Source organism: Artemia sp. Qi Xiang Cuo, chromosome 3 (assembly GCF_049724085.1).
Source record: "Artemia sp. Qi Xiang Cuo chromosome 3, ASM4972408v1, whole genome shotgun sequence".
Classification (NCBI taxonomy): Eukaryota; Metazoa; Arthropoda; class Branchiopoda; order Anostraca; family Artemiidae; genus Artemia; species Artemia sp. Qi Xiang Cuo.
In genome coordinates, this window is record NC_142796.1 from 92,790,120 (window position 1) to 92,817,892 (window position 27,773).

A 27,773-nucleotide genomic window follows, 5' to 3' on the forward strand; every position below is an offset into this window, starting at 1 on the left:
GAAAATTCTTAAATAGCCAACTACACATCCCAAACTCGAAGTTTCAGACAACAAACACCTATGAGTGACTAAGAATCCTAGCTCTGAAAGGTCCAAAAAGCAAACTACACCTCCCAAATCATAATTTTCTGAAAGGACACACATATGATAGGCTAAGAAATCTAGCTCAGAAAAGTCAAAAATAGCAAATTAACCATCCCAAATCATAGGTTTCAGTCAACACACACCTACGAATGGCTAAGAAATCCAGCTCAGAAAAGTCAAAAAAATAGCAACCCACACACACCAAATCATTGGTTTCAGACACCACACACCTACGAAAGACTCAGCAATCCGGGTCTGAACAGTCGGACATAGCAAAGTCCATCTCCCAAATCATAGGTTTCAGACAACACTCACCTATGAACGTCTAAGAAACCTAGCTCAGAAAAGTCAAAAATAGCAAACTAGTCATCCCAAACTATAGCTTTCAGACAACAAACACCTATGAAAGGCTAAGAAATCCAGCTCAGAAAAGTCAAAAGTAGCAATCCACCCATCCCAAATCATAGGTTTCATAGAACACACGCCTATGAAAGACTACGAAATCCAGCTCAGAAAAGTCAAAAATAGCAAACTACATATCCCAAATCATCGGTTTCAGTCAACACACACCAACGAAAGACTAAGAAACCTAGCTCAGAAAAGCCAAAAATAGCAAACTATTCATCCCAAACTATTGGTTTCAGACAACATTCACCTACGAAATACTAGAAAACCTTTGCTCAGAAAAGCCTGAAATAGCAAACTATACATCCCAAATCATAATTTTCTGACAACGCATACCTATGAAAGGCTAAGAAATCCATCTCAGAAAAGTCTAAAATAGAAAACTACACATAACAAATCATAGGTTTCAGACACCACACACCTATGAAAGACTAAGAAATCCAACTCAGAAAAGTCAAAAATAGCAAACTACATATCACAAATCATAAGTTTCACTCAACACACACCAACGAAAGGCTAAGAAACCTAGCTCATAAAAACCTGAAATAGCAAACTACTCATCCCAAACTATTGGTTTCAGACAACATTCACCTATGAAATACTAGGAAACCTTAGCTCAGAAAAGCCTGAAGTAGCAAACTACACATCCCAAATCATAGGTTTCAGACAACACACATCAACGAAAGACGGGTGCTCGGGGAGAGCCTTTGAGGGTATGTGGGTCCCTTGAGGGTCGGTGGTCCTTTTGGAGCTCGGGGGACCTTTGGGGACCGGGGGGTGGGGTTGGGGGGCCGGGGGTGGGCTTTGGGGGGTGTGGGTGGGCCTTGGGGGCGCCGGGAGAGCCTTTGGGTGCCTGGGGGACATTTGGGGACCGGTGGAGGGCCTTTGGGACCCCGTTGGTCCTTTGGGAGCTCGATGTGCCTTTGGGGGGCCCGGGGATGGCATTTGGGGGTCTGGGTGGGCCTTTGGGGGGGCCGGGGGCCCTGGGGGCGCTGGGGGGCCCGGTGAGGGGCCGGGGGGCCAGTTGGGAGCCGGGGGGACATTTGGGGCCTGGGGATGGCCTTTGGGGGTCTGGGTGGGCCTTTGGGGGCGCCGGTGGCCCTTTGAGAGTTTGGGGGGCTTTGAGGACCGGGGGCTTCCTTCGGGGTTGGGGTAGGAGGATTGGAACCCTTTGGGGTTGGGTTAGAGGACCTCACAACACTGTTCAAATGAAACTTGTGTATTATAACGACCACAGAGTTTCACCATTAAATTCTCTTCTAAAATCTCTTCAAAAATCTTCTTTTAAAATGTCTCTATCTGTTTCGCCGAAATAGTTCCATAATCTGTCTAAAACGGTTTCGCCCAAATAATCCCTAAACGTAAATTCAGCGTGTTCCTTTGTTATTGGCATCTCTGGGCTAACGCATTTCAAATTAATATGAAACCTTTTCGCGCGCTAAAACAATTCATCGCTAAGATGTTTCTTGCCTAATTGTTTCCATGGCCTTTGGTTATTAATATCCTTTGGAGTTCGACCAGTAGAACTGTTTCCCGAGGCAAAGACATTAATGATTTGGATCTATTCCTGGAGAAATGTTTCTAGGCGAAAATTTTTAAAGTCTGACAGATGGTGTCATTGATTGATTGATCTGTCAAGAAAGGGGAAATTAATTTGTTGTTTCTAAGGGGAATTATTGATTCACGATAGGTGAATTGAGGTCGACAGCACAGGTGTTCTGACTCGTGACTACACCATGTGGTTTATGGTTTTCTCAGTGAGAAAGTTCCTGTTTTTTCAAATTCTCACTGACAAAAACCATAAAAAAACATACAAAAATGTGAGAAAGTTCCTGTTTTCAAATTCTCACTGACAAAAACCATAAAAACAGACATAAATGTGACAAAATTCCTGTTTTTTCAAATTCTCACTGACAAAAACCATAAATCATCCATAACCATCCATGAAAACAACCATAAATGTGACAAAATTCTTGTTTTTTAAAGTGATAAAATTCCTGTTTTTTAATTCTCACTGATAAAACCATAAACCACTCAAGGGTGAATTGTTATGTAACGGGGAAAATCATATGTAAGCAGGTCTCTGATTGGCTGAGAAGGAGGATGTATCCGACTCGCTGATTGGCTGAGAAGGAAACACGTGATCTAACTGTTTCCGGGAATGTCATAACATTTGACTTGAACAACAACATCAAATACTATTTCTGGATCATCCATAAAACAGACATGAAAAACATCAAATAAATCGAACAACAAGTGAGAAAACCATAAAACAGACATGAATTGCTGTTGACATCCATAAATGTGACAAAGTTCCTGTCTTTTCATTCTCACTGAAAAAACCATAAACAGACATGAAATGCTGTTGACATCCATAAATGTGACAAAGTTCCTGTTTTTCAAATTCTCACTGACAAAAACCATAAAACATCCATAATTTGATGTTGAGATCCGAGAAAAACATCAAATAAATCGAACAACACACATAACCATCCATGAAAACAACCAGAAATGAGACAAAATTCATGGTTTTTCAAGTGAGAAATTCCTGTTTTTTCATTCTCACTGAGAAAACCATAAACCACGTGGTCCTGTCACAAGCTCATGACCCCTCTCTACTGACTTTTTGCAGTGTTTTCCCACTTTTTTAAGAATCAATCAAACATTTCCATGCTTGTAGCTTTTGATGGGTAATACTAAACTTAATGAATATTATATATTTAGAATCAGCATAACAATCTAATTCTTTCAATGTTTCTATTGATATCAAAATTCTATTTTTTAGAGTTTTAGTTACTATTGACCTGAGTTGCTTCTAACTTACAGCTTCTTCCCGCAAACTTTTTGATTTCTTGGCTAAATTCTTAAGACTACCCACCCGAAACCAAAAGTCTAAGAAAATTTGCCCGATCTTCGAAAAAAAGGAAAACACCCCCAAAAAAGCAAGCGATCTTATTGAAAATCTCAGCTCAAGCTTTCATCCTCAAGGTCTCAAGCTTTCATCCTCAAAATGTGGAACTTCGCACTTCTTTTTGAGAAGAAACATCATCGATGCATGTTTGTTGGTTTTTTCCCCAGGGGTGATTGTATCAAACCGAAAGTCCAAGATAATTGGGAGGGAGCTCATTCAAACATAAATTTAAAGCTCTTTTTCAAGTAACGATACAGATTGGGCCAGGGGAAAGTCTTGTTTTCTGCCATTTTAGGGCACCAAACTACGACCTACCAAAAGAGGATGAATTTGCAATCAATTTAAAATTATGAGAATCTAATTGATTTAAAAGTATCAATAACTATATTTTAGGCTTCTCAGTTGCAAAAGAAGTAATGCTACACGGTGGCAGTACTGGATTCAGCCAAGTTGATTCGCTTTATTTGTAATGAAATTAGGCTACGTTTGGTGATTTGTAATTGCGTTTGATCTATGATAAGGGGGGGGGGGGTGAGTCATTGCTTAGGTTGGGCTAGGGTAGATTCCTACTTTATGGACAAAGTACTTCCTCTTCATGAGGCTTTAGATAAATTTTGAAAGCGGTAGGGGGAGTAGGAATTAATTCAAAATGTGTCTCTATAGAGCTAAAATGTTACATTCCCATGTCTACCAGCACAGGGTGAGGGAAAGGCAAGGCTTTTTCCTCATCATCAGCCCCGCCTGGAAATTTCTTTGGGGTGGCAAATACTGCAAGGAACTTAATTTTCAGCAATTTTAAGTGGTGTTATTTTCTTTTTTTATTTATATGAAGTATATCAATGTTTTTAAACAAATGTATGTGTTGTATTTATCAATAACGGACTATGTACATGGGTGCCGGAAAGGGGGGGGGGTGTATTTTTATCAATAACGGACTATGTACATGGGCACCGGAAAGGGGGGAAGGGCAGGGGGGGCAATGCCCCCCCCACCCTGGAAATTTGGGACTAAAAAGTAATTATAAGCAAACCAAAGGAGAAAGAGCAGAATAGGGAAATAAACATGGAAAAATGTGTGTTCTGCCATTGTTGGCTGCCTGCCAATAGATTTTGACCCGTAAGAAGGAATTTATCAATAACGGACTATTTACTATGTAGCTAATAGATCCAAAAGCGGGCTAAATCCTAACTCAACTTTAGTGGCAGCTTGCCACGGAAGTACCCAAACAAATAAATAGAGGCGGGATTCACATGAAATTTGGCAGTTAGGTACCTAGACCCATGGAGATTTTGCCCGAAGTCTGATTGCTGGGGAAATCTCTGACTTTGATCATTTGAAGCCTGCTATTAGGTGGACTGAAAAGAGCCAGCGTTATAAAATTTCTTGAGGACAGTCTTCTTGGCATTGTCCATCAATAATATAGGGATGTTCCACCTTGGTTGAAGCAAAGTCCACCAAAGATTTTCAATGTATATGATTAAAGAATCACATTGGGTCAGACTCCCCTTGTGAACCACAAAACCTAAAATTAAACTAAGACGATGACATCATGGTATCTAGGACCAAAGGGTGATCATGGAGTTGAAAATTCCCCTCCCCTTCAGTTTCCAGTTTTTTTTTTAGTACAAATACTATAAAAAAAAACAATTATACAAACTTCGGCTGATAGAAAATTAAGACTGGAAATCCACGTTTTGCCTGCATATTACAATCCAAAATGTTGGTGCTTAAGCAGACAAGCTTAAGTAGGCTATACTATATATATTCGTAAGATTAACATATAAAACAATTAACGCACCGAAATCGTGTAAAATAACGTATGCGTAATTCCTTCAATTAACGTGGAACGTATAAAACTCAGGCAATTGAAAACGAACCGATACTGGAATACATCTAAAATGACCTTCTAGCCACTCTTATTTTGGAAAATTTTCTGTCATTTTATATGTAATTTTATTAGAATTCATTTTCGTTTCTATTCCTTTTAGGTTTCATTTATCAATTCATAATAATTTTTATTATTTTAAGTCTAATTTGATTATTAATTTTAATTTCTGCCCATTTTAAGTTTGAATTTTTATATGGCTTTATTTCTGATCATTTCAGGTTTTAATAAATGTTCTTTGCTTTTCTTAAAAAAAAATAAAAAAATTGGTAAACACTTTTTAAAAATACTCTCCAAAAAATTAGTTCTAGTAATGCTGTCACTACCGCTACAACCTTAAGGTTGGCAGAGCTCAATAAATTTAAGCAAATGGGATAAGAATATCCATTAAAAACCAATATATAAGAAAGACATCCCTATCTTCAGTATAAATACGATGTTACCTGTATATCTTTCCCGAAAAACATAAAAATTAGGTAACCAATAAATAAAATGTTTGAAGGTAAATTAAAAAAAAAAATATTTTGAATTACAACAGCTGACATCCCTATTTTGACAGCTGTCATACAAGTTGCAACATAATTTCACTTTTCTAAGATTTTGAAATGCCAAACAACTTAAATTCATACAAAATATTTGCGCAAAAATAAAAAATCTGGATTATAAATACATTGGCTTTGTCTAGAATTACAACCGAATTTCTACTATAGTAAAATCATACTATATGGCAAAGCCATTAACATTTTATGATAACTTGACATTTGCAAGTAAGGGTAGGCAATTAACGGATATGAACAATACTACTGCTACTACTACTAACAACTCACCGCAGTACCAAGCCGCATGAGGCCAACACAGCTACGCACGTTCCTGGGATTTTGAATAGCTGCTATTCGAAATCCCAGGATTTTTCCATAAACAAAAAAAAAGAATTGATATTGTAAGGATATAATATGCGTGGTCAGGTGGAAGTTTATTCTTTAAGTTCAAGTCGAAATACCATCAAGCAGGGACATTCCTGTATCTAGTATATGTGATGCGATTTCTGAAAATTCATACTAACCGTATCTTACGACGAAAAAAAAAAAAAAAAAAAAAAAAAAAATCACAGTAGTCTCACATCATTATCAGGATATGCAATGTTGGACTTAACTCTGAAATTCAATATTTTCATTATTTTGACAACTTTATGATCTATCTATTCAGTTAAACGGAATCCAAAAGCTCAAGTTCAATAATCATAGACAACGCGCTACCGCTGCCTAAGTAAAGAACGATGTGGGCACAATGTGTTTTTTTTTTCTTCAGCCGGGCACTTCGTATCGAAGGAGTTGTCGTAGAAACTTCGAAAAGGACTCATTCGATTCGAAATTGGAGTGGCTAGTGCCCTTTTTAATAGTCAAAAGTGACTGGAGGCTAACTAGCCCCCCCTCCACGCCCATGATTCCCCAAAACACATCCAATCAAAATTTTGAGATAGCCATTTTGTTCGGCGTAGTAGATTTCCAGAGAGAAAATATGTTTTTGAGGAGGATACTCCCCCACAACCCTCGGGGCAAGGGGTTTAAATTATGCCCCGAGGGCATATAAGAACGATGTTGGCACAATGTACTATGTATTTTATCTTTCCTTTAGAGAAGTGCACTTCATATGGAAGGGGTTGTTGTAGAAACTTCACAAGTGGCTCATTCAATTGGAAATTGAGAGTTCTAGTGTCTTTTTTAATATTAGAAAGGGATTTGAGGGCAACTAGCAAAACCCCCACGCCCACCATTCCCCCACACACATCCAATCAAAATTGTGAGATATCCATTTTGTTCAACGTAGTTGATTTTCAGATAGAAAATATGTTTTTGAGGAGGATGCTCCTCAAAAACATACTCACATCCTCACTGGGCAAGGGTTTTAAGTTATGCCCTGGAGCATATAATGTTTTTATAGAAGGCGTTGTCATAGAAACTTCAAACCAGGCTCATTCGATTGGAAATTCGAAGGGCTAGTACCCTTTTTAATAGTCGAAAGTGTTTGGAGGGCAACTAGCCCCCCCCACGCCCATAATTCCCCCAAACACATCCAATCAAAATTGTGAGATATCCATTTTGTTCAGCGTAGATGATTTCCAGATAGAAAATATTTTTTTGAGGAGGGCACTCCGCCACAACCCTCAGAGCAAGGGTTTCAAGTTATGCCCTGGGGCCATATAAGGTTTTTATAGAAGTCGTTGTCGTGGAAACTTAAAAAAAGGCTCATTCGATTGGAAATTCAAAGGGCTAGTGCCCTTTTTAATAGTCGAAAGTAATTGGAGGGTACCTCGCCCCCCCCCCACGCCCATCCTTCCCCACAACACATCCAATCAAAATTTTGAGATAGTCATTTTGTTCAGTTTAGTCGATTTCCAGATAGAAAATATGTTTTTGAGGAGGACACTTTCCCACAGCCCTTAGGGCAAGTGTTTTAAATTATGCCCTGAAGGCATTTGAGAATTAGGTTGGCATAATATACTATTTATTATTTTTTTTCCTTTGGAGCTAGGCACCATATGGAAAAGGTTGTCGTAGAAACTTCAAAAGCGGCTCACTCGATTGAAAATTGAGAGTTCTAGTGCCCTTTTTAATAGTCGAAAGTGATTGTAGGGCAACTAGCCCCCCCCCACTCCTACGCCCATCATTCCCCCAAACACTTCCAAGCAAAATTTTGAGATAGCAATTTTGTTCAGTGTAGTTGATTTCCAGATAGAAAATGTGTTTTTGAGGAGGACACTCCCCCACAGCCCTCAAGGGTTTTAAGTTATGCCCTGGAGACATATAAGGGTTTTAAAGAATGCGTTGTCGCAAAAACTTCAAAACAGGCTTATTAATGGAAATTCGAAGGGCTAGTACCCTTTTTAATAGTCGAAAGTGACTGCAGGGCAACTAGCCCCCCCCCACGCCCATCATTTTCCCAAACACATCCCATCAAAATTTGAGATAACCATTTTGTTCAGCGTAGATGATTTTCAGATATAAAATATGTTTTTGAGGAGGACACTCCCCCACAGCCCTCAGGGCAAGGGTTGTAAGTTATACCCTGGGGGCATATAAGGTTTTTAAAGAAAGTGTTGTCACAGAAACTAAAAATCGCTCATTCGATTGAAAATTCAAAGGGCTAGTGCCCTTTTTAATAGCCGAAACTGATTGGAGGGCAACTATCCCCCCCCCCAACGCCCATCATTCCCCCAAACAAATCCAATATAAATTTTGAGATAGCAATTTTGTTCAGCGTAGTTAATTTCCAGATAGAAAATATATTTCTGAGAAGGACACTCCCCCACACCCCTGAGGGCAAGGATTATAAGTTATGCCCTGGGGTATATAAGGTTTTTATTGAAGTCTTTGTCGTAGTAACTTGAAAAAGGGCTCATTCGATTTGAAATTCAAAGGGCTAGTACCCTTTTTAATAGTCGCAAGTGATTTGAGGGCAACTAACCCCCCTCTCACGCCCACCTTTTCCCCAAACAGATCCAATAAAAATGTTTAGATAACCATTTTATTCAACATAGTTGAAAGTTTTGGAAATTAGGTCTTTAAGGATGACAACCCCTCCCCTCACAGCCCTCAGGTTTTTATTGAAAGCTTTGTTGTAGAAACTTCAAAAGAGCTCATTCAACTGGAAATTGAAATGGCTAGGGCCTTTTTTAATAGTTAAAACTGAATAGCGACTAACGCCCCTCGCACACCCACTATTTTCCCAAACACATCCAATCAAAATTGTGAGATACGCGTTTCGTTCAATGTAGTTGAACGTTCTGGAAATTAGGTCTTTTAGGATGATTAAATAAAAAGAAACAAGTTTTTTTAACTGAAAGTAAGGAGCGACATTAAAACTTAAAACGAACAGAAATTATTCCGTATATGAAAGGGGCTGTCTCCTCCTGAACGCCTTGCTCTTTACGCTAAAGTTTTTTATTGTTTAAGAAAAATAGAGTTGTGAGAAAGTCAAACTTAAGCGTAAAGAGCAAGGCGTCGTCAAGGAGGAGACAGCCCCTTTCATATACGGAATAATTTCTGTGCTTTAAGTTTTAATGTCGCTCCTTACTTTCAGTTAAAAAGAACTTTTTTTTTATTTAATTTTTGAAAGTTTTTGAATAAATGCAGGTTTTGATCTTGGCTCACAGTACATGAATAATTAAAAAAAAATTTCACATTAATTTACTTTTATTTGGTTAAATGGCTTTCTCGAAACTTGTCTCATTTTATTTACGAACGTTTTTATTAGTAATAAATATACGTAACATACGAATTAATTTATGTAACGAACTTCTATATTCATATATTTTTAATACGTATATTAGGGGGTTCGCCCCCTAGTCAATACCTTGCTCTTTAAGCGAAAGTTCGAATTTTATTCTAATTCTTTAAAACTGACCGCTTAATCACAAAGGCCGTTAATTAGAATAAATAGCTCTTATGAAAGTACTAAAAAATCTCTGGCTTAAAGAGTGAGTTCTGACTAGGGGGTGAACCCGATCATATATGTGATATTTTCTGTTCGTTTAAAGTTTTGATGTTGCAGCTGTTCCAGTTGAAAAACTTGTTTTTTTATATTTAATTTCTGATCTTTTTTAAATAATGCTGGGAAGTCCGGCGTCCCCTTCATAGCAATGTCCCTTTCCCCATGAAAACTTCCTTCATGAAAAGATCCTCCCACATAACCCCCGACCCCCCCCCCACTACCAGGAAAAATCTCCCCTGAAAACGTCTGTACTGTATACTTCCCAATAACCAATACTATATGTTAACATTGTGTAAAGTTCATAACTTTCAGCCCTCCTCCCGGGAATTTCGGGGGATTAAGTCATCCTAAAAGACATACTTATAATGTTTTCGAACATGCTGAACAAAATGGCTATCTCAAAATTTTGATCAGGTGACTTTGGGAAAAAATTGAGCTTGGGAGGGGGCCTAGTTGCCCTCCATTTTTTTTTGTCACTTAAAAAGAGCACTAGAACTCTTAATTTCCAATCCAATGAGCCCTCCCACGATATTCTAGGACCAATGGGTCGATACGATCACCCCTGGGAAAAAAAAACTAATAAACACGCACCCGTGATCTTTCTTCTGGCAAAAAATGCACAATTCTACATTTTTGTAGATAGGAGCTTGAAACCTCTACAGTAGGGTTCTCTGATACGCGGAATATGATGGTGTGATTTTCATTAAGGTTCTATAACTTTTAGGGGGTCTTTTCACCCTTTTTTCGAAAATCAGCCAAATTTTCTCAGGCCCCTAACTTTTGATGGGTAGGATTAAACTTGATGAAACTTATATATTTGAAATCAGAATTATTAAGTCAGAATTATTAACTACCACAAATCAGCATCGATAAATAAATGAAACCCAAAACGAACAGAAATTACAATAATTAACCGAGTCAAACTCAAAACGAGCAGAAATTAACGTAAGTTGGGCGCAAAACCCCCTATGCCTTCCCAAGGCCAGAATAAAATTTGCACTTTACTGAAAAAATACAAATGAATGTGAATTGTCAGTTTAATATACATATATTGATATTTAGTAATCAAAATGTTAATATTATTTGATTTATTAAAGTTATAAAAGTAAAAACATTTAAATTTGTCAGTAAAGTGCTAATTATGTTCTGGCCTTGGGAAGGAATAGGGGTTTTGAGCCCTACTCAAGTTAATTTCTGCTCGTTTTGAGTTTGACTCGGTTAATTATTGTAATTTCTGTTCGTTTTAGGTTTCATTTATTTATCGTGCTGATTTTTGGTAGTTTCACGCTTGGTAGATTATTTGATTTTATTTTTGCTCATTTTTTGTTTATTGGCGTTCTTTACTTTTCTTTGAAAAAATTGTTTTGTGGAAAAAGGTTTTTTAAATTAATAATAAAAAAAAGAACAACAGAGAGGCATAGTAAATAGAAAACAACTGTCATGACATAGATAACAGAAAACAAAAACAAGACGAAAACAAGCGTGGTCCATCGGATGTTTTTTCTTCCAAACTAATTCTACATGTCCACAAGTATGGACTTTCATGTTCTAATGCCTGTACTGTGTCTTATCATTTTTATTATTCATAAAATCGGTATCTTGATATAAAAATATTTGAACTAAATAGTATCGAGGTGAATATAAGCGATCTCATAATTCATTGTTTTTTTATGTATTTTTATGCAAATTTATGCACTAGAAAGTCAAATTTCTATTCTAGATGAACAGAACTCAAAAGCTATATTTCCCAACCTAATGCATCAGTATAAGAAAGGTGTCTCTGAGACTCCTACATCGATGAGAGCTGGTGATAAAGATTCCTTCATTGCACTTAAGGTAAATGAAATCAGCATATTTTGTCTTTCTGAATGTTCCAGCATGCTAGGGTTAATTATCAGATTAACCCTAAAGGGGAGGCCCTTTAAGTGAAAAGTAACAGCATGTCCGTGTTTGGTTGCAAAGTAGTTTATCTCGGTCGAGAATTTCACCGACTAATTCGAAAGAAAGTTTATTTCATTCCATTTGTCAATTTCTTTTCTTGGCCCTGATTAGTACCAAGAGTTCAACTTTTCGTGTGCTTTTGATTGATCTTTATATTTTATTAGTTAAATTATTGCATTATTATAAAACAGCACTTGGTAACGAACTTGAAATAAGAAGCGACCAGGGCTAATAGTAACCGAAACTCTGCGAAAAAGAGTTTTGATAACAGTATACACATCAAAAGATTCTGCTTCTATGCTGATTCTCAATATCAAATTTCTTCAAGGTTAAAGCTAGGCACAAAAAGCTTCGAGCCTGAATAATATCTCAATGACTTTCAGTAAAAGGTAGAAAAAAACCCCAAGGTGGTAAGTCATTCTCTTGAAGATTACCCGATCAAATTCAGTACATGAGAGAATCAATTCTATTCTCGAGGTTTTAGTTTAAATGAAGAGAGGTGACAAATTATTTCCTATCCTCCCATACACCTTTCTATATTTACTTGAAGTTTTGTGGAGATTGAGACAACTTGGGCATTGAAATACTCTAATTTAGGCGTCTTGAATCTCTTCCCTACTCGGTGACCCCTCCCCCCATCCTTCATAATAGCTGATGCGTAAATATACATTACTAAACATAATTCATGAAATATCAAGTGAATCAACTTAATTAAACAAAAAATTAAATGTTCGTATTAACCATTTATCTTGTATAGACTACATATCTACGTGATTATCTATAGACTCCGTGACTGTTCAGGAACGAATGCGCTAACGTGCAGCATTACTTCCACGGCAACTGGGTAGCTCAATGTATGGTTTTTTGATACTTTTAAAGCGATTAGCTATGTCAGAATTTTCTATCGGTAGAAACTTGGTTCTCCATTGAGCGAAATTGGACTTTGGTGCCACAAAATGGCAGAAAACGCCACTTTCCCATGGCACAGTAATTTTAGCTTTCTTAAGTAGGGTACTAGAACATTAAATTTCAGTTCGAATGAGCCTGTTTTGTAACTCCTAGGACCATTAGATCGATGCGATCACCCCTAAAAAAAAACAAAAAAAAACAACAACAACAAAAAACACAAAAAAACGAACAAAAATGTATCCGTGATCTTTCTTCTGGGAAAAATGCAAAATTCTAAATATTTGTACTTAGGAGCGTGAAAACCCCTACCACAGGGTTCTGTGATATGTTGATTCTAATGGGGTGTGATTTTCATTGCGATCAACTGTCTTTTTGGGGGTGTTTTCCCCCTTTGTCAAAAATCAGTCAAATTTTATTAGGCTCGTAGGTTTTGATGGGTTTCATTAAACTTAATAATTCTTTTTTTGGAATCAGCACAAGATGTCAATTCTTTTGATCTACTAATTACTATGAATATTTTTCCTTTTAGAGTTTTGGTTACCATTGACCCGAGTTGCTCCTTACTTACAGTCCGTTATTACAAACTGTTCGATTACTTCTTTTTCTTCTTTCATAACTTTTTTTTTTCCTGGAAAAAAAAGATAAAAAATTGACAAAAAAACAAAAATAGTTCGTAATTTCTTAGTTCTTCGTTTAAGAATATGAAAATATAACTTGAAATTCTCCAGCTAATATCCAAAATACTTTAAAACGGGATAGCTCAAAGACGCTAATTTACTATATAATTAGCACTAATTATATTGCACTATAATTATATATAATTAGCACTTAATTTACACTAGATTTTTCAAGCTGCGATACTTTTTTTATATACTTTTTTTTCATATATAAATATACTTTTTTTTCATATATATACTTTACTATACAATATATACTTTTTTTTCATATATAAAACATAACGCATTATTTCATTCAAGTACTACAGACAGTGTAAATCAAATATGCTTCTATGAATGTCATAAGTAGAAAATGTCTTAACCATGTATATCTAAAAATTAGGAGAAATCAGGAATTGAATTTATAATAGGAAAGACTTGTATACACAAGAATACAGTTTTTGGTAGTAGATTAGCAAAACTTAGATCTTATCAAATAAAAAATCACCAGGAACCTGTATATAAAAATGGCACATAACATACTGATGATGTTCGAATTTTACGGATTAAAAGCGTTGTTAAACTTAACTAAATTTTTTCGTTTAATTGGTTTGACGTTTCAAAATGGCAACACCGACAAAATTGGGACTGCCCTAAAAAATTCATTGTTTTGAAACAATTAATTAAAAAAAACTTTCGGAAGAAGAAGTTTTTCAAAGAAAAGTAAAGTTCATTTTAAAATCAGCAGAAACAAATACCTTTTAAAATCAAACAGTTCGTGGTAATGAACTGTAAGTAAGGAGCGACCCGGCTCAATGGTAACCGAAACTCTGGAAAACGGAATTTTGATACCAATAGATACATCAAAAGAATCAGATTTTAATGCCGATTTCAAATATATGTTTCATCAAGTTTATCGCTACCCAACAAAAGTTACGCGCCTGAGAAAATTTGCTGATTTTCGAAAAAAGGGGGAAAGACCCCCTAATAGTTATAGAACCTTAATGAAAATCACACCATCATATTCGGGGTATAAGGGAACCCTACTGCAGAGGTTTCAAGCTCCTATCTACAAAAATGTGGAATTTTGCATTTTTTGCCAGAAGAAAGATCACGGATGCGGTTTTATTTTTTTATTTTTTTTTTTTCGTTTTTTTTTCAGGGGTGATCGTATCGACCCAGTTGTCCTAGAATATCGTGGGAGGGCTCATTGAAACGGAAATTAAATGTTCTAGTGCCCTTTTTAAGTGACCAAAAAATGGAGGGCAACTAGGCCCCCTCCCACGCTAATTTTTGTCCCAAAGTCACTCGATCAACATTTTGAGATAGCCATTTTGTTCAGAATGGTCGAAATTATGATCAATATATCTTTTAAGATGAATTAATCCCCCGAAGTCCCCGGGGAAGGAAGGAAGTTTTCCATGAAGGAAGTTTTCATGGGGGAAGGGACATTGCTATGAAGGGGGTGCCGGAATTCCCAGCATTATTTAAAAAAAGATCAGAAATTATATATAAAAAGAAACAAGTTTTTCAACTGAAAGTAAGGAGCAACATCAAAACTTAAAACGACAGAAAACATTACGTATATGACTGGGTTCACCCCCTATTCAATACCTCGCTCTTTAAGCCAACGATTTTTTAGTACTTTCATAAGAGCTATTTATTCTAATTAATGGCATTTGTGATTAAGGGGTCATTTTTAAAGAATTGGGACAAAATTCGAACTTTAGCTTAAAGAGCACGGTATTGACTAGGGAGCGAACCCTCTAATATACGTATTAAAAAATATATGAATATAGAAGTAAGTTACGTATATTTATCACTAATAAAAACGTTCGTAAATAAAATTAAACAAGTTTCGAGAAAGCCATTTAACCAAATAAAATTAAAATTAATATTCAAATTTTGTTTTAATTATTCATGTGTGGTGAGCCAAAATCAAAACCTGCATTAATTCAAAAACGTTCGAAAATTAAATAAATAAAAACAAGTTTTTTTTAACTGAAAGTAAGGAACGACGTTGAAACTTAAACGAACAGAAATTATTCCGTATATGAAAGGGGCTGGGGCTGTCCCCTCCTCAACGCCTCGCTCTTTACGCTAAAGTTTGACTTTCTCACAACTCTATTTTTTTTAAACAATGAAAAACTTTAGTGTAAAGAGCGAAGCGTTGAGGAGGGGACAGCCCCTTTCATATACGGAATAATTTCTGTTTGTTTTAAGTTTCAACGTCGTTCCTTACTTTCAGTTAAAAAAACTTGTTTTTTTATTTAATTCAAACTCAAAACAACCAGAAATTACTTTCAAAAAATAAACGAAACCCAAAACGAACAGAAATGAAATAAAAAATCATAGCAAAAACAAACAACAAGTAATAACATAAATGAATAAATAGATCTTAAAGCGAGTAATGCTTAAATTGAATATGAAAATCAAGCTTAAAACGAAAAATAAGTATTTTGCTATTGAAGGTATAAATGAAACTCAAAACGAACAGAAATTAAATAAACAATCAATGCTAACAAACATACATTAGATATTAATGTAAATGAATAAATAAATCCTAAAACGAGTGAAACTTAAATTGAATATGCAAATCAAGCTTGAAACGAACAAAAATCACTACAAACAAGAGTTTTGGTATCACCTCCTTTTCTCAATGTAAAAGTCTAAACCCTACTGCGTCATTGGCACTTTACTGAATGAAATAAATAAAAAAAAAAGTTTTTTTTACCTGAAATTAAGGAGTGAAATTTTTCGTTTTTATTTTAGGAGTTTTTTACGACATTTTTTAGTAGTTTATTATTGTTTTAAAAAATAGAATTGTGTGCAAGAGTCTAACTTCGGCTTAAAGAGCGAGGCCTTGAGGAGGGGACAGCCCCTGTCAAATACGGAACAATTTCTGTTCGTTTTAAGTTTTTATGTCGCTCCTTACTTTCAGTTAAAAAAACTTGTTTTTTTTTAAATTTAATTGTTGAACGTTTTTGAACTAATGCAGGTTTTGATTTCGGCTCACCGTACATGAATAATTAAAACAACATTTTCATATTAATTTTACTTTTATTTGGTTAAATGGCTTTCTCGAAAGTTGTTTAATTGTATTTACGAACGTTTTTATTATAAATAAATATACGTAACTTACGAATTAACTTACATAACGAACTTCTATATTAATATATTTTTAATACTTATATTAGGGGGTTCGCCACCTAGTCAATACCTTGCTCTTTACGCTAAAGTTCGAATTTTGTTCCAATTCTTTGAAAATGACCCCTTAATCACAAAGGCCGTTAATTAGAATAGCTCTTATGAAAGTACTAAAAAAAAATCTTTAGCTTAAAGAACGAGGTATTGACTAGGGGGCGAAACTAATCATTTATATAATAATTTCTGGTCGTTTTGAGTTTTGATGTTCCTCCTTACTTTCAGTTGAAAAACTTGTTTTTTTTTTAAATTTAATTTCTGATCGTGTTTTTAAATAATGCTGGGAAATCCGGCGCCCCTTCATAGCAATATTCCTTCCCCCATGAAAACTTCCTTCATGGAAAGTTCCTACCACATAACCCCCGACCCCCCCCTCCACTACCAGAAAAAAATCCCCCTTAAACGTCTGTATACTTCCCAATAACCAATACTATATGTAAACATTGGGTATAGTTCATAGCTTTCAGCCCTCCCCCCAGAGAATTTGCGGGATTAAGTCGTCCTAAAAGACATAGTTATTATATTTTCGACCATGCTGAACAAAATGGCTATCTCAAAATTTTGATCGAGTGATTTTGGGAAAAAATGAGCGTGGGAGGGGGCCTAGTTGCCCTCCATTGTTTTGGTCACTTAAAAAAGAGTAGTATGTTACCTTATACTTCTAATACTTTATGTTCCATCCTGTTTTATTTGCGGCCTTTATGTTCCTTCCGGTTTTTCTGGTAGTCCTATTCTACAGGTCATTACACCTTTGCCAAGAGGAACGAGTATAACATGATTGGTGATTAGGATTTGAATAAAAGGAATAGTTTTCTTTACAATTCATATTAGTAAAGATTGTGTGATGCTATCAGACTGGTTTCGTTTCATGGGTTCATTAATAGAAGGACTATTGTTTTTTGAAAAGGGTAATTACTTCTTTAGTTTACGAGATTTGCGAATTTTTTGCGAAAAGATATTTGTGTAAAGGTATTGCGATGGTTAAGAATGCCTCATGGCTAATTAAAGAATGGGATGCTTGCATCAACAATACAAAGAATAAGCTCAGATACTTAATAGATTTGACGCTTACAAGAGACATTGCTAGAACGTATTCAATAGCTTAATTGAAAAATAACGATAGAATGACATTGTGACTTGACCTAGCTTTACCTCGCCGATGTGGTCTGTATAATACATAAGTAACGTAATTACTTCTTTAGTTTACGAGATTTGCGAATTTTTTTGCGAAAAGGTACTCCATTTTCACTACTGTGATCTGATTGAATTGTCGCCGACACTGAGATTTAATCGCTGCTAAGCCTATTGTTATTGCGAAAGGGGTTACTCAATTTACTTCTTAGTGTTAAATGACAGATTTCCAAATACGATCATTTTGAAAAGCAGACAAAAAAAATTGGTTTAATAGATTTGACGCTTACAAGAGACATTGCTAGAAAGTATTCAATAGCTTAATTGAAAAGTAACGATATAATGACATTGTGACTTGACCTAGCTTTACCTCGCCGATGTGGTCTGTATAATACATAAGTAACGTTTGAAAAGTATTGTCAATTAAAAACGAAATTTTTGTGTTAAATCAGTAGTTTTTGTATCTTTTAAAAGAGCTTTAAGGGGTTTGAGAGACTCAGTTGCCTAATTCCGTGTGATTTTTCTTCACTTGGTGGTCATTAAAAACGAAATTTCTGTGTTAAATCACTAGTTTTTGTATCTTTTAAAAGAGCTTTAAGGGGTTTGAGAGACTCAGTTGCCTGATTCCGTGTGATTTTTCTTGACATGGTAGTCACTAACAACTATATCTGGATGTAAACTCAGTCGTTTTTTGTATCTTTTAAAAGAGCTTTAAGGGGTTTGAGAGAGTCAATAGCCTAATTCCACGTGATTTTTCTTTACTATATATTCATTAAAATTTAAATTTTCCTGTTATTTTTGTAGTTGTTGTATCTTTTAAAAGTGATTTACGGGGATTGAGAGACTCAGTTGCTTGATTCCGTGTGGTTTTTCTTCACTTGGTGGTCATTAAAAACGAAATTTTTGTGTTAAATAAGTAGTTTTTGTATCTTTTAAAAGAGCTTTAAGGGGTTTGAGAGACTCAGTTGCTTAATTCCGTGTGGTTTTTCTTCACTTGGTGGTCATTAAAAACGAAATTTTTGTGTTAAATAAGTCGTTTTTGTATCTTTTAAAAGAGCTTTACGGGGATTGAGAGACTCAATTGCCTAATTCCGTGTGATTTTTCTTTAATTGATGGTCATTAAAAACGAAATTTTTGTGTTAAATAATTATTTTTTATATCTTTTAAAAGAGCTTTAAGGGGTTTGAGAGACTCAGTTGCCTGATTCCGTGTGGTTTTTCTTCACTTGGTGGTCATTAAAAACGAAACTTTTGTGTTAAATAAGTAGTTTTTGTATCTTTTAAAAGAGCTTTAAGGGGTTTGAGAGACTCAGTTGCCTAATTCCGTGTGATTTTTCTTAACTTGGTGGTCATTAAAAACGAAATTTTTGTGTTAAATCATTAGTTTTTGTATCTTTTAAAAGAGCTTTAAGGGGTTTGAGAGACTCAGTTGCCTGATTCCGTGTGATTTTTCTTTACTTGATGGTCATTAAAAATGAAATTTTTGTGTTAAATCAGTAGTTTTTGTATCTTTTAAAAGAGCTTTAAGGGGTTCGAGAGACTCAGTTGCCGAATTCCGTGTGATTTTTCTTCACTTGGTGGTCATTAAAAACGAAATTTTTGTGTTAAATCAGTAGTTTTTGTATCTTTTAAAAGAGCTTTAAGGGGTTTGAGAGACTCAGTTTCCTAATTCCGTGTGATTTTTCTTCACTTGGTGCTCATTAAAAATAAAATTTTTGTGTTAAATAAGTAGTTTTTGTATCTTTTAAAAGAGCTTTACGGGGATTGAGAGACTCAGTTGCCTAATTCCGTGTGATTTTTCTTTACTTGATGGTCATTAAAAATAAAATTCTTGTGTTAAATCATTAGTTTTTGTATCTTTTAAAAGAGCTTTAAGGGGTTTGAGAGACTCAGTTTCCTAATTCCGTGTGATTTTTCTTCACTTGGTGGTCATTAAAAACAAAATTTTTGTGTTAAATAAGTAGTTTTTGTATCTTTTAAAAGAGTTTTACGGGGATTGAGAGACTCAGTTGCCTAATTCCGTGTGATTTTTATTTACTTGATGGTCATTAAAAATTATATTGTTGTGTTATATCAGTAGTTTTTGTATCTTTTAAAAGAGCTTTAAGGGGTTTGAGAGACTCAGTTTCCTAATTCCGTGTGATTTTTCTTCACTTTGTGGTCACTAAAAACGAATTTTTTGTGTTAAATCAGTAGTTTTTGTATCTTTTAAAGTGATTTTTCTTTACTTGATGGTCATTAAAAATGAAATTTTTGTGTTAAATCATTAGTTTTTGTATCTTTTAAAAGAGCTTTAAGGGGTTTGAGAGACTCAGTTGCCTAATTCCGTGTGATTTTTCTTCACTTTGTGGTCATTAAAAACGAAATTTTTTTGTTAAATCAGTAGTTTTTGTATCTTTTAAAGTGATTTTTCTTTACTTGATGGTCATTAAAAATGAAATTTTTGTGTTAAATCAGTAGTTTTTGTATCTTTTAAAAGAGCTTTAAGGGGTTTGAGAGACTCAGTTGCCTAATTCCGTGTGATTTTTCTTCACTTGGTGGTCATTAAAAACGAAATTTTTGTGTTAAATCAGTAGTTTTTGTATCTTTTAAAAGAGCTTTAAGGGGTTTGAGAGACTCAGTTGCCTAATTCCGTGTGGTTTTTCTTCACTTGGTGGTCATTAAAAAAGAAATTTTTCTGTTAAATAAGTAGTTTTTGTATCTTTTAAAAGAGCTTTACTGGGATTGAGAGACTCAGTAGCAAAATTCCCAGTGTGTTTTATTTACGATAGTGGAAAAAAAAATGAAATATTTGTGTTAAATAAGTATTTTTTTTATCTTATAAAAGAGCTTTACAGGGTTTGAGAGACTCAGTTGCCTGATTCCGTGTTGTTTTTTGTTTAGTTGGTGGTCATTTGTTGTATCTTTTAAAAGAGCCTTACAGGGTTTGAGAGACTCAGTTGCCGGATTCCGTGTGGTTTTTCTTTTCTTGGTGGTCATTAAAAATGAAATTTTTGTGTTAAATAAGTAGTTTTTGTATCTTTTAAAAGAGCTTTACAGGGTTTGAGAGACTCAGTTGCCTGATTCTATGTGGTGTTCGTTTACTTGGTGTTCATTAAAAACGAAATTTTTGTGTTAAATAAGTAGTTTTTGTATCTTTTAAAAGAGCTTTAAGGGGTTTGAGAGACTCAGTTGCCTGAGTCCGTGTGGTTTTTATTTTCTTGTTGATCATTTTTTTTATCTTTTAAAAGAGATTCAAAGAGTTTGAGAGACTCAGTTGCCTAACTACGTGTGGTTTTCCTTTACTTGGTGGTCATTAAACACGAAATTTTTGTGTTAAATCAATAGTTTTTTGTATCTTTTAAAAGGGCTTTAAGGGGTTTTACCTTGTCACAGTTACATTTTCTTGATTTTTCAAAGTTCATTTTGAATTTCTTTTGCTGAAATGCAAGAGTTGGAATATTTCAGTAGTGTTTGGTTGTGGTTTACCTTGTCACAGTTACATTTTCTTGATTTTTCAAAGTTCATTTCTAATTTCTTTCATTTAAATGCAAGAATTGGAATATTTCAGTAGTGTTTGATTGTGGTTTACCTTGTCACAGTTACATTTTCGTGATTTTTCAAAGTTCATTTTGAATTTCTTTCGCTGAATTGCAAAAGTTGGAATATTTCAGTAGTGTTTGCTTCTGGTTTACATTGTCACATGTACATTGTATTGATTTTTCAAAGTTCATTCTGAATTTCTTTCGTTGAAATGCAAGAGTTGGAATATTTCAGTAGTGTTTGGTTGTGGTTTACCTTGTCACAGTTTCAATTTCTTCATTTTTCAAAGTCAATTTTGAATTTTATTCATTGAAATGAAAGAGTTTTAATATTTCTGTAGTGTTTTTCTTTTGTTTAAGTTGTCACAGTTACATTTTATTTATTTTTAAAATTTCATTTTGAATTTTTTTAGTTGAAATGCAAGAGTTGGAATATTTCAGTAGTGTTTGGTTGTGGTTTACCTTGTCACAATTACATTTTCTTGATTTTTCAAAGTTCATTTTGAATTTCTTTCGTTGAAATGCAAGAATTGGAATATTTCAGTAGTGTTTGGTTGTGGTTTACCTTGTCACAGTTACATTTTCTTGATTTTTCAAAGTTCATTTTTATTTAATTTCGTTGAAATGCAAGAGTTGGAATATTTCTGGTGTGCTATGTTGTGGGGTAACGTGTCACAGTTAGATTCTCTAGACTGTACTTAGTTTTTTTTTATTTTATTTATATGTATTGAAATAGTTGGGCTATTTCAGTATTGGTTGTGTGTGGTTTACCTTGTCACAGTTGCATCTTCTTGATTTTTCAAATTTAATTTGAATTTATTTCGTTGAAATGCAAGAGTTAGAATATTTCAGTAGTGTTAGGTAGTGGTTTACCATGTCACAGTTAGATTTTCTTGATTTTTCAAAGTTCATTTTGAATTTCTTTCATTGAAATGCAAGAGTAGGAATATTTCAGTAGTGTTTGGTTATGGTTTACCTTGTCACAGTTACATTTTCTTTAATTTAAAATTAAAATTTTTAATTTATTAAGAATATATTAAATATTATTTCTATTTAAGTATTGTATTTTTGTTGAATTAAGATAAAAATTTAATAGAAAATTAAAATTATTATTAAAAAATTAATTTATTTCGTTGAAATGCAAGAGTTGGAATATTTCAGTAGTGTTTGGTTGTGGTTTACCTTGTCACAGTTACAATTTATTGATTTTTCAAATTTAATTTTGAATTTCTTACAATGAAATACAAGAGATTGAATATTTCAGGAGTGTTTGGTTGTGGTTTGCATTTTCTTGATTTTTCAAAGTTCATTTTTAATTTCTTTCGTTTAAATGCAAGAATTGGAATATTTCAGTAGTGTTTTGTCGTGGTTTACCTTGTCAGAGCTACATTCTCTTGATTTTTCAAAGTTCATTTTGAGCTTCTTTCGTTGAAATGCAAGAGGTGGAATATTTCAGTAGTGTTTGGTTGTGGTTTACCTTGTCACAGGTACACTTTCTTGATTTTTCAAAGTTCATTTGAATTTCTTTCATTGAAATGCAAGAGTTGGAATATTTCAGTAGTGTTTGGTTGTGGTTTACCTTGTCACAGTTACATTTTCTTGATTTTTCAAAGTTCATTTTGAATTTCTTTCATTGAAATTCAAGAGTTGGACAATGTCAGTAGCTTTTGGTTGTGTGTTAACAAGTCACAGTTCCATGTTATATAATTTTCAAACTTCATATTGAATTTCTTTCGTTGAGATGCACGACTTTTCCTCGGTCATGCTTGGTTTCTGATGATTTTACTTGTCACAATTTCTTTTTGTTGATATTTGATATTTAATTTTGAATTTCTTTCGTTGAAATGCAAGAGTTGGAATATTTCAGTAGTGTTTGGTTGTTGTTTACCTTTTCAAAGTTACTGTTTCTTTATTTTTCAAAGTTCATTTTGAATTTCTTTCGTTGAAATGCAAAAGTTGGAATATTTCAGTAGTGTTTGCTTGTGATTTACCTTGTCACAGTTACATTTTCTTGATTTTTCAAAGATCATTTTGAATAATTCAAGAAACGTGATTAAACACGTTTTTAAACTACATGCTATTTGCATGCCTGTCCTTGGCACCTTTCCAAACGAGCGGGGATTCTCCGCTGGTTCCTACACATTGCAAAAAAGTGAGCAGTACGAAAACTCCAAAAGTTGGGTTAATCTAGGTTCACTTACAGTGGCGCGCCACTCTAAGTGAACAAGGTAAACCACAACCAAATATTCCAACTCTTGCATTTCAACGATTGCATTTCAAGAAAATGTAACTGTGACAAGGTAAACCACAACCAAACACTACTGAAATATTCCAACTCTTGCATTTCAACGAAAGAAATTCAAAATGAACTTTGAAAAATCAAGAAAATGTAACTGTGACAAGGTAAACCACAACCAAACACTACTGAATATTCCAACTCTTGCATTTAAATGAAAGAAATCCGAAATGAACTTTGAAAAATCAAGAAAATGTAACTGTGACAAGGTAAACCACAACCAAACACTACTGAAATATTCCAACTCTTGCATTTCAACGAAAGAAATTCAAAATGAACTTTGAAAAATCAAGAGAATGTAACTGTGACAAGGTAAACCACAACCATACACTACTGAAATATTCCAACTCTTGCATTTCAATGAAAGAAATTCAAAATGAACTTTGAAAAATTAAGAAAATGTAACTGTGAGAAGGTAAACCACAACCAAACACTACTGAAATATTCCAATTCTTGCATTTCAATGAAAAAAATTCAAAATGAAATTTTAAAAATCAATAAAATGTAACTTTTAAAAGGTAAACCAAGAAAGAACGCTTTTTAAATTTTCAAACTAGTTCATTACAACTAAAGAAATTCAAATAAACTTTGAAAAATCAAGAAAATTTAACTTTGACAAGGTAAACCACAACCAAACACTACTGAAATAGACAAACTCTTGCTTTTCAATGATAAAAATTAAAAGTGAACTTTGAAAAATCAAGAAAATGTAACTCTGACAAGGTAAACCACAACCAAACACTATTGAAATATTCCAACTCTTGCATTTCAACGAAAGAAATTCAAAATGAACTTTGAAAAATCAAGAAAATGTAACTGCGATATGGTAAACCACAACCAAACACTACTGAAATATTCCAATTCTTGCATTTCAACTAAAGAAATTCAAAATGAACTTTGAAATATCAATAAAAAGTAAATGTGACAAGGAAAAACACAACCAAACACTAGTGAAATCTTCCAACTCTTTCATTTCAACGAGAGAAATTCAAAATGAACTTTGAAAAATCAAGAATATGTAACTTTGACAATGTAAACTACAACCAAACACTACTGAAATATTCCAACTCTTGCATTTCAATGAAAGAAATTCAAAATGAACTTTGAAAAATCAAGAAAATGTAACTGTGACAAGGTAAACCACAACCAAACACTACTGAAATATTCCAACTCTTGCATTTCAACGAAAGAAATTCAAAATGAACTTTGAAAAATCAAGAAAATGTAACTGTGACAAGGTAAACCACAACCAAACACTACTGAAATATTCCAACTTTTGCATTTCAGCGAAAGAAATTCAAAATGAACTTTGAAAAATCAAGAAAATGTAACTGTGACAAGTTAAACCACAACAAAACACTACTCAAATATTCCAATTCTTGCATTTCAAAGAAATAAATTAGAAATGAACTTTGAAAAATCAAGAAAATGTAACTGTGACAAGGTAAATCACAACCAACCACTACTGAAATATTCCAACTCCTGCATTTCAACGAAAGAAATTCAAAATGAACTTTGAAAAATCAAGAAAATGTAACTGTGACAAGTTAAAACCCCATAAAGCACTCTTAAAAGATAAAAAAACTACTGATTTAACACAAAAATTTCGTTTTTAATGACCACCAAGTAAAGGAAAACCACACGGAATTAGGCAACTGAGTCTCTCAAACTCTGTAAAGCTCTTTTAAAAGATAAAACAAATGACCACCAAGTAAAGAAAAACCACACGGAATTAGGCAACTGAGTCTCTCAAACCCCTTAAAGCTCTTTTAAAAGATACAAAAACTACTTATTTAACACAAAAATTTCTTTTTTAATGATCACCAAGTAAAGGAAAACCACACAGAATTAGGCAACTGAGTCTCTCAAACCCTGTATAGATATTTTAAAAGATAAAAACACTACTGATTTATCACAACAATATCGATTTTAATGACCACCAACTAAAGGAAAAACTAATGGAATCCGGCGACTGAGTCTCTCAAACCCTTTAAATCTATTTAAAAAGATAAAAAAAATTACAACAATGTAAATAAAAAACCACATAAAATCAGGCAACTGAGTCTCTCAAACTCTGTAAAGCTCTTTTAAAAGATACAAAAACTACTGATTTAACACAAAAATTTCATTTTTAATGACCATCAAGTAAAGTAAAATCACACGGAATTAGGCAACTGAGTCTCTTAATCCCCGTAAAGCTCTTTTAAAAGATACAAAAAATACTTATTTAACACACAAATTTAGTTTTTAATGACCACCAAGTTAAGAAAAATCACACGGAATTAGGAAACTGAGTCTCTCAAACCCCTTAAATCTCTTTTAAAAGATACAAAAACTACTGATATAACACAAAAATTTCGTTTTTAATGACCAACAAGTGATGAAAAATCACACGGAATTAGGCAACTGAGTCTCCCAATCCCCTTAAAGCTCTTTTAAAAGATACAAAAACTACTGATATAACACAAAAATATAATTTTTAATGACCATCAAGGAAAGAAAAATCACTTTAAAAAATACAATAACTAATTATTTAACACATAAATTTATTTTTTAATGACCATCAAGTGAAGAAAAATCACACGGAATTAGTCAACTGAGTCTCTCAATCCACGTAAAACACTTTTAAAACAAACAAAAACTACTTATTTAACACAAAAATTTCGTTTTTAATGACCATCAAGTAAAGAAAAATCACACGGAATTAGGAAACTGAGTCTCTCAAACCCCTTAAAGCTCTTTTAAAAGATACAAAAACTACTTATTTAACACAAAAATTTTCTTTTTTTATTACCAAATTGTTTAGAATAATCACACGTAATTAGTCAACTGAGTCTCTCAATCCCCTTAAATCTATTTTAAAACATAAAAAAACTACTTATTTAACATAAAAATTTCGTTTTTAATGACCATCAAGTAAAGAAAAATCACACGGAATAAGGCAACTGAGTCTCTCAAACCCCTTAAAGCTCTTTTAAAAGATACAAAAACTACTGATTTAACACAAAAATTTCGTTTTTAACGACCACCAAGTGAAGAAAAATCACACGGAATCAGGCAACTGAGTCTCTCGAACCCCTTAAAGCTCTTTTAAAAGATACAAAAACTACTGATTTAACACAAAAATTTCGTTTTTAATGACCACCAAGTGAAGAAAAATCACACGGAATTAGGCAACTGAGTCTCTCAAGCCCTGTAAAGATCTTTTAAAGCATACAAAAACTACTGATTTAACAAAAAAATTTCGTTTTTAACGACCACCAAGTGAAGAAAAATCACACGGAATTAAGAAACTGAGTCTCTCAATCCCCGTAAAGCTCTTTTAAGAGATACAAAAACTACTGATTTAACACAAAAATTTCGTTTTTAATGACCATCAAGTAAAGAAAAATCACACGGAATTAGGCAACTGAGTCTCTCAATCCCCGTAAAGCTCTTTTAAAAGATACAAAAACTACTGATTTAGCACAAAAATTTCGTTTTTAATGACCACCAAGTGAAGAAAAATCACACGGAATTAGGCAACTGAGTCTTTCAAACCCCTTCAAGCTCTTTTAAAAGATACAAAACTACTTATTTAACACAAACTTTTAGTTTTTAATGACCACTAAGTAAAGGAAAACCACACGGAATCAAGCAACTGAGTCTCTCAAACCCCTTAAAGCTCTTTTAAAAGATACAAAAACTAGTGATTTAAAACAAAAATTTCATTTTTAATGACCACCAAGTGAAGGAAAATCACACGGAATTAGGCAACTGAGTCTCTCAATCCCCGTAAAGCTCTTTTAAAAGAGCTTTAAAATGCTCTTTTAAATGCTACGACCCACTTACCCTAGTTTTCCCCTCGGTCAATTCTGATTTCGATTCTGACGCATGATTATTAGTGAGTGCTCGCTTCCGCTTAATATACTATATCTTCAAAAAATGTGCTGTTCGTTAATGTTATTTGTCTTTTTGTATTTTTCCCTTTTATTTGTGTTTCTCTACCCTCAGTATTTACACCTTCCTGTGCTATTTTACTTGTTATTTTTTTTTGTTTCAGAGCAAAATAATCAAGTTCATGTCATAGCCTTTTTAATTCGGATTAAGAGGTTGACGTCACTGGTGTTCACGCGACTACAGCATGGCTCTCTGTCACCTGCATGGGTAAGTAATTATGGTTGAAACTAATTCTCTATTGGGGATTAACGCTAACATAACACTAGGGAAATTAAATGATTATGAATGTGGGAGAGTTAATTTTAATGAAATTATAAATAATCCGGGTGGTAAAGCCCCCAATATGAATTTTTATGAAAATTTTGAGAATATTATTGATAGTGTGTTTGTGGAGGAGCTG

General features: G+C 33.9%; 1 protein-coding gene across 1 annotated transcript in view; it reads left to right on the plus strand.

Annotated features, from left to right (window-relative positions):
• Positions 1 to 27,773, plus strand: part of LOC148954756 (uncharacterized) — a 62,616-nt gene that overhangs the window by 23,293 nt on the left and 11,550 nt on the right. Inside the window, exon 3 of the mRNA XM_089086728.1 lies at positions 11,497 to 11,612. Within this exon, the coding sequence (XP_088942854.1) occupies positions 11,497 to 11,612 (116 nt within the window). The remainder of the gene's footprint in view (positions 1 to 11,496; positions 11,613 to 27,773) is intronic.